This window comes from Peromyscus maniculatus, chromosome 4 (genome assembly GCF_049852395.1).
Source record: "Peromyscus maniculatus bairdii isolate BWxNUB_F1_BW_parent chromosome 4, HU_Pman_BW_mat_3.1, whole genome shotgun sequence".
NCBI lineage: Eukaryota > Metazoa > Chordata > Mammalia > Rodentia > Cricetidae > Peromyscus > Peromyscus maniculatus.
This window is the reverse complement of record NC_134855.1, coordinates 63590553-63597713: the sequence shown is the minus strand read 5'-3', so window position 1 is coordinate 63597713 and position 7161 is coordinate 63590553. Positions and strand designations below refer to the sequence as shown.

General features: G+C 34.5%; 1 protein-coding gene across 1 annotated transcript; it reads left to right on the top strand.

Moving 5' to 3' along the window:
• The first annotated feature begins 5316 nt into the window (after positions 1-5316).
• On the top strand, positions 5317-6258 carry LOC102927250 (olfactory receptor 8K3-like). Its single transcript, XM_006989704.4, has one exon. It carries the CDS (start codon positions 5317-5319, stop codon positions 6256-6258), a length of 942 nt encoding a protein of 313 aa, XP_006989766.2.
• Positions 6259-7161: the final 903 nt, after the last annotated feature.

Sequence of the window (7161 nt, the reverse complement as noted above, 5' to 3'; positions counted from 1 at the left end):
AGTGACAGCTCATGGTGGCTAGGATGTAGATCAAGGGGAACATTTCTCTGCTGATGTTAGAAGTACAAACTTGTATAGCCACTTTGGAGATATGTAGCCTGTAACCAGGCAAAGCTTCCAATGGAGACACTGGAACACCAAACCCATCCATATAACCATAATCCTACAATTTATCCTGCCTACAAGATGTACTTGCTAAAGTTAGCAAAGAAATTGTTAGATTAGTGAATACCCTAACTTTCATCATAGAGCCTTCATCCAGTAACCGCTGGAAGCAGATGCAGAGATCCACAGCCATGCACCAGACCAAGCTCTGGGAGTCCAGTTGAAGAGAAGGAGGGATTATATCTGCGAGGGTGTGGGGGTCAAGATCATGATGGGGAAATCTACAGAGACAACTGAACCAAGATCGTAGGAACTCACAAACTTTAGACTGATAGCTCTGGAAACTACACTGGACCAGAGAAGATCCTCTGCATACGAGAGACATTTATGAAGCTTGGTCTGTTTGAGGGGCCCCTGGCAGTGGGATTAGGATCTATCCCTGGCGCATGAGCTGGCTTTCTGGAATCCATTACCAATGGTCAGAGGCCTTTCTCGTCCTTCATGCATGGAGGAGGGGCTTGGTCCTGCCTCAGCTGAATGGACCAGGCTTTGCTGACTCTGATGGGAGCCCTTATTCTTTTGGAGGAGGGGATAAGGCTTGGTTCATCCGGGGTGGGGGTGGGGTGGAAAAGGCTGGGAGGGAGAGGAAGGAGGAATAAGAGGGGGATCTGTGATTGGTCTGTAAAATGAACAAAGAAAATTCTTAAATAAAAAGTGAAATTTAAAAAAAAGGAAGCCGGGCGGTGGTGGCACACACCTTTAATCGCAGCACTCAGGAGGCAGAGCCAGGTGGATCTTTGTGAGTTCGAGGCCAGACTGGTCTCCAAAGCGAGTTTCAGGAAAGGCGCAAAGCTACACAGAGAAACCCTGTCTTGAAAAACAAACAAAAAAAAAAAAAAAAAAAAAAAGAAGGAAGTCTAAGCTAAAGTTTAAACCATTAGAAAAGCAGAGAGGTTGCTGTTGCTGGTTTTATGTAAGCAAGGACAGAAGAAAAAAGATTTTCACTTTGTCTTTCTGTGTGTACAATGTCATCAGTCATTTCAAATTGACAATCTTCCTTGGATATCTTTGGTCTGTTCAAATATACTCAAAATTGAAATGAAAATGTTGATCTCTTCAGCTTTTTATTGGATTTTCTCTATCCTACTTTCATGCAACTCATATAATTGGTGTCTTACTGTATTTATTGATGCATAATTTAGGATTATTTCATTCAGTCTGGTGTTCTCCACATTCATCCCTCTTATCATCCTTTGTTTTTTTTTTAAGTTTGAATTATACACTATTGTTTTGTATAACTTGAATAATACTCTATTGTTTTGTACAAAAGATTTTACTTCTTTATTCATTCATGATTGGATATTTTATATATTCTACATCCTTGAAGTTGCATATTATGTCACAATAAACAGGAGCACACAAATTTACCTTTGAGAACCTGGCCTTGATACTTTTTGATAAGTATAAATGGGAATGCTGGCTTATACAACAAATAACTAATTGTGGAAAACAAATTGATCCTATAGTTCATAACCTTCAGAAATCACCTCATTAGACACTCAGAAAAAGTTAGCTGGTAATTAATAAGATTTCGGCATCTCCTCAGGGAGATTCTCTATGGCTGACAAACACACATAAGTAGATCTCAGAAGCCCATGCTGAGAGCCACAGTGGGAAATGAAGACAAGAGTTTCACAACAGGTAACAAAGTGTCACACAGAGCTCTGAAGTTTCAGCATAAGGAGATGTGGGCATCCTCTGCTAGGCTTCTTTCACAATCTAGAAGTTCCCCTTTGTGATTCCGTGTCTATTTTTTCTAATATTCCACAATGGCTCGCTAGCAATAATAGATCTTCATTTCTCTATTTCAGGTTATTTTTGAACACTTTTCCTGAGGTTGAGAGGGCAAATGCTATTAACTATCTTTTAATCATACAAAATATATTCTTAGATATTTTTCTTATAAAGCCTCTGTATGTGTGTCTCTGTCTCTCTGTCTTCCTCTGTCTCTCTCTGTCTCTGTCTCTTTCTCACTCTCTCTTCTCTCTGCTACATATACAGTTTTATAACTAGTGAAGGGCCTAGAAAAAAGAGATAGATAATAAATAAAATAATTTTATTTAAAAAAAGAATTTAAGAACATAAGGATTATCTATATTTATGTTGTCTTTCCAAACTTTAATTATATTTGACCCGAGATTTCCTAATGAGCTAAAAAATTATTCTAACCCAGAGTAGTGGGGAACATCTAGGATAAAGAAAACAATTATAAAGAGAGTAAAAGGAGAGAGAGAAGAATTAGAACAATGTGTTTGGACATATATGTATGAAAATGCCATAATAAATCCCATTATGGTAAACTAAATTAAATAACTGAAACTTTAACAAGTAATTTTATAGACAAAATACATAGTTGTGATTACTTTTCATTCTATTAAATTTTACAGTATTTATTTATTCATTTATTATGTGTGAGTGCAAATGTGCAAAAATCAGAGGAATAATGCCTGATTTAGTTTTCCTCTTCCATCCTTGTATACTCGGGCTCACACTCACATCCCCGCACTCAGCAGTTTAACCTCTGGGACAGCTCTCTGACCCATTTCCTGACCCTTTAATGAGGGTAATGTAGTTTGTATCTCACAAAGGGTATGAACACCATTACTTCATTTTTTTTTTTTGCTAAATACTACTACCCTTCCTGAATTTATAGATTTGAAAAATAACATTCAAGTAATCTGTGAACAAAATAATCTATAATAAAATATGTTTCTCTTTTCATTAAATCCTAATTATATTTAGAGGAAAACCTTTTTGTACTTCCTTACATATAAGAAAATTTACAGTCAGTGTACTTAAGGTTTTCCATTCATATCATTGCCAATCAAGCCAATACAACTATCAGTTGCACAACAACTGGTAGTTTTACATGTTTACTGTACGAAGTGTATATATTGAGAATGGAATATTATTATGTAGCCACACTTTAAAACAACCTTCTACATGATTGAAGGATAAATTAAATACAATCACCTGAATACACAGTGGTGAGATCTGGGGTATTTCAGTTCCATATTGACATAGGCTGCAATTTCTACTATGATTAACATTGTAAATCATTTTGTTTCTGGTTTTACTCAGAAAACATTGACACATACACATTTTTACAAAAGCAATAAATTGTTCCCTCTCTCTGATGAAGTGGATATATTTATACAAGCCTTCTTCGGGTATATAAATTTATCATAAAGGAGTATATAAATTTATCATATTGTGTCCTTTGTCATATTTAGAAGATGTTCCTGTGAACTAACCACACAGAAAGATTTTCTGTCCCTCATTTGCAACCATGCAAATGCCATCAAACTGCGCTTCGGTTTTGTTCTGTGGTATCTACAACACAGTTAAAGTTTAATCCATTATCAAGCATTAAACATCTATCACAACATTGGGCAGCCATATTTAGAAATTCTATTACTAAAAATTATACTATTGTAATATGATACCTCTTAATCAATGGGAGATATTGAGAGGTCATGAATAAGGCAATTTAAATAAACGCTCTTATTATTATTTCAGATTCTTTATATTTTTGTAGGCTCTAAGGAACATAGGAATTGTATTATGATAAAGTGTTCTTTCAAGAAAATAATAATTTATATAGGGGACTATTTAATTTTGTATTCTTTGCTTTTTTCTTCTTTTTAGTTTTATATGCTTCATTTTTTCCTTTATTAAAAATAAATCATTTTCTCACATAATACATCCTTAATGAGTTTATTATCATGATAATGAATAAAGTATTAATTAAAAATTATAACAAGCAGTGAACATTTCCTCTTGTATGTTCAAGCTACAGACTGGTAGTTTTTGTACATTCTATTTATGTGACCAGCTCTTCATTTGCTCATCTTTTCAGATCTAACAAAGAAGCTGAGATCCTTTCTTGAATGATGTAGATATATATTTATAAGGAAAACTCTTTCAGGTAGGTTAGTGAGTCCAGTGACTGGTTGAAACCCATGTTCATCATCTTTGTTGCTATGGACAGAGAGTAGACTTGATGGATCATTTACTTCTACTTCAAGCTTTCAAAAGTCCATACAGAGACATCTTGATTTTATATATGCCAAGTATTTTATACATTTCACCTTATTTTTCCAAAGGAATATTTGTGTATGCTAGGTATTGTTTAAGAGGATGGCAAAGATACTCTTACCTACATGCTTTTTAGTATCAAGACAATTTTGAGCATGATGTGTAACAGTATTCATAGATCTGACCAATATGAGTTGTGATAACACCTTCAGATGTTTCACTTTTACCTGTTAAGATTCTGTAGATCTACACATAAAAGTAGATTTATGTGGACTTTTTGGTCTTTTTTTAGTTTTTCAAGAGAGGGTGACTTGAGATAGTCCTGACTATCACTATCCTGAAACTCACTTTCTAAACCAGGCTGGCCTTGAACTCCCAGAGATCTACTTGCCTCTGTCTCCTAAGTACTGGGATTAAAGAAATGATCCACCTTGTCCAGCAATGTGCATTTAGTAAGGTTTTTTTAAATACATATGTACTATTTTTAGAATGCAGCTTATCTATTATTAAAAGTATATAATAATTATGTCACAGTGTAGGAGTAATCATCAGAAATTAAAGCAAAAGAAAAATAAATTTCATGAATGTATGTGTAAATCCAAATATCTATAATTTAAAGACTGTATCTTATTTTTCCACATCTATACATATATATATAAACTCATTTAAACATGTACTTCTGTTTGTATACCTATATTCCCAGATCCTAATGGTATTAGGTATTGAGGTTGGATGATTCCTGGGCTAGATATGTGAGGTAGAAGGATGGTTTTTTAGATTAACTAATATCTAATATTGTATCTAAGGGATGGTTCTCATCACAGTTGGGGAAAGTATGTACCTTGGCAAACATATTTGTGTTATTCTCTGATTAAAACATTAACTGGTAGAGAACCAGAGATTTAGAAATATGTTTTTTGTTTGTTTCAAGCCATATGTTTAAATATGTGTGTATAGACAAGTATAAGACTGTATGTACACCCTTTTAAATAGAATTACTTTCAAAAATGAATTCAAATGTTTGGAGATATATCATTAAAGCTTGTTTGAATAATAAAAACTCACAAGATGACATTTGATCTCAACTCAGAACAGATTTTGCAATAAACCCTGATGGAGACCCACAACTTTACTGTGGTGACTGAGTTCATCCTGATGGGCATCACTGACCGCCCTGAGCTGCAAGCACCATTATTTGTACTGTTCCTCATCACCTATTTTATCACACTGGTTGGCAACTTGGGCATGATCATCCTTACCATGGTGGATTCCCAGCTGCAAACACCCATGTACTTCTTTCTCAGACACCTTGCTATCACTGATCTTGGTTATTCAACTGCTGTGGGACCCAAAATGTTAAGAAATTCTATTGTAGATAAAAATATAATATCATTTTATTTTTGTGCTACTCAATTGTCTTTCTTTAGTATGTTCATTGTTAGTGAATTTTTTATTCTTTCTGCAATGTCTTATGACCGATATGTAGCTATCTGCAAACCACTCCTCTACAATGTCATTATGTCACAAAAAGTATGTTGGGTCCTGGTGGCAATCCCATACGTTTACAGTGTATTTGTTGCTCTCATGGTAACCATAAATATTTTCTCTTCATCCTTCTGTGGACACAATGTTATCAGTCATTTCTACTGTGATGGTCTCCCATTGATATCTCTGCTCTGCTCAAATAAGGAGGAAAATGAAATGATAATTTTAATCTTATCAATTATTGACTTGATTTCTTCTCCACTTATCATCCTTGCATCCTATCTGCTTATTCTCAGAGCTATCCTCAGGATGAACTCAGCTGAGGGCCGACGCAAGGCTTTCTCCACCTGTGGGTCCCACCTGACAGTGGTCACTGTCTTCTATGGGACTTTGATATTTATGTATGTGCAACCTAAGTCCAGTCACTCCTTCAACACTGACAAAGTGGCTTCCATCTTTTATACCCTAATTATCCCTATGTTGAATCCTTTGATCTATAGCTTGAGGAACAAAGATGTAAAACAAGCCCTTAAAAAGACAAGAAAAAGAATACAAAATATCTTCTCCTAAAAACACATGTTGTAAGATGGCATACTTCACCACAAATACATTTAAATGCTTTATAAGCGTCAGAGAAGAAAACAGTAAAAGTCAATCCTTCTCTGAAAAGGAGACAGATTATAAACAAAAAATTGAAGAAATGAGGTAGCACATAAGAATTCTTTTAAAGTGTATAAATCTAAACAAGGTAGCAATGTGTATGCTATATGTGCCTGAAGAGAGAGACAGGTGTCTCTGAGGATTGAAATTAATTTTGTGAATTGAACTTTAAAATAAATTGTTTGGTGTTCATGTATATCTAACTAATTATTTGTGTTACCTGCATTGTTAATATTTACATACATTTTATATTCATATCTATTTCTATAAACACTTAAATCTATAAACACTTGATCACCATGTTAGAAAAGCAAAATTTATCACTTTGATATTAAGATACCAGTAAATGAGATCACACAGAGGCTTTCTTTCCAAAGGGACTCTTATGTCCTGATTTCATATCACTTTTCTTTTTACATTGCCTCTCATACAATTACAATAGAAATAATGAATGTCATATATTAATGATTAAATAGTTCATAAATTAAATGTATCATCTAATATTGTGTAAGTCTGAGCATACATGTGTATGTGTGTATGTGTGTGTGTGTGCGCGCGTGCGTGTGCGTGTGTGTGTGTGCGCGCGTGCGTGTGCGTGTGCGTGTGTGTGTGTGTGTGTGTGTGTGTATGTGTGTGTGTTTATGTTAGTTGTCTTGAATTTTCTATGGCAACTTTTATCCCCTTTGTTTTATTACTGAACTAATCTTAATTTCTTACTTCCCATTTCTCTTTACTGAATGATTTAATGTCTTCTTTTTACATGGAAAGTATATTACTTGTAAGATATATACTAAGTTTTGATTACTGGAAGAA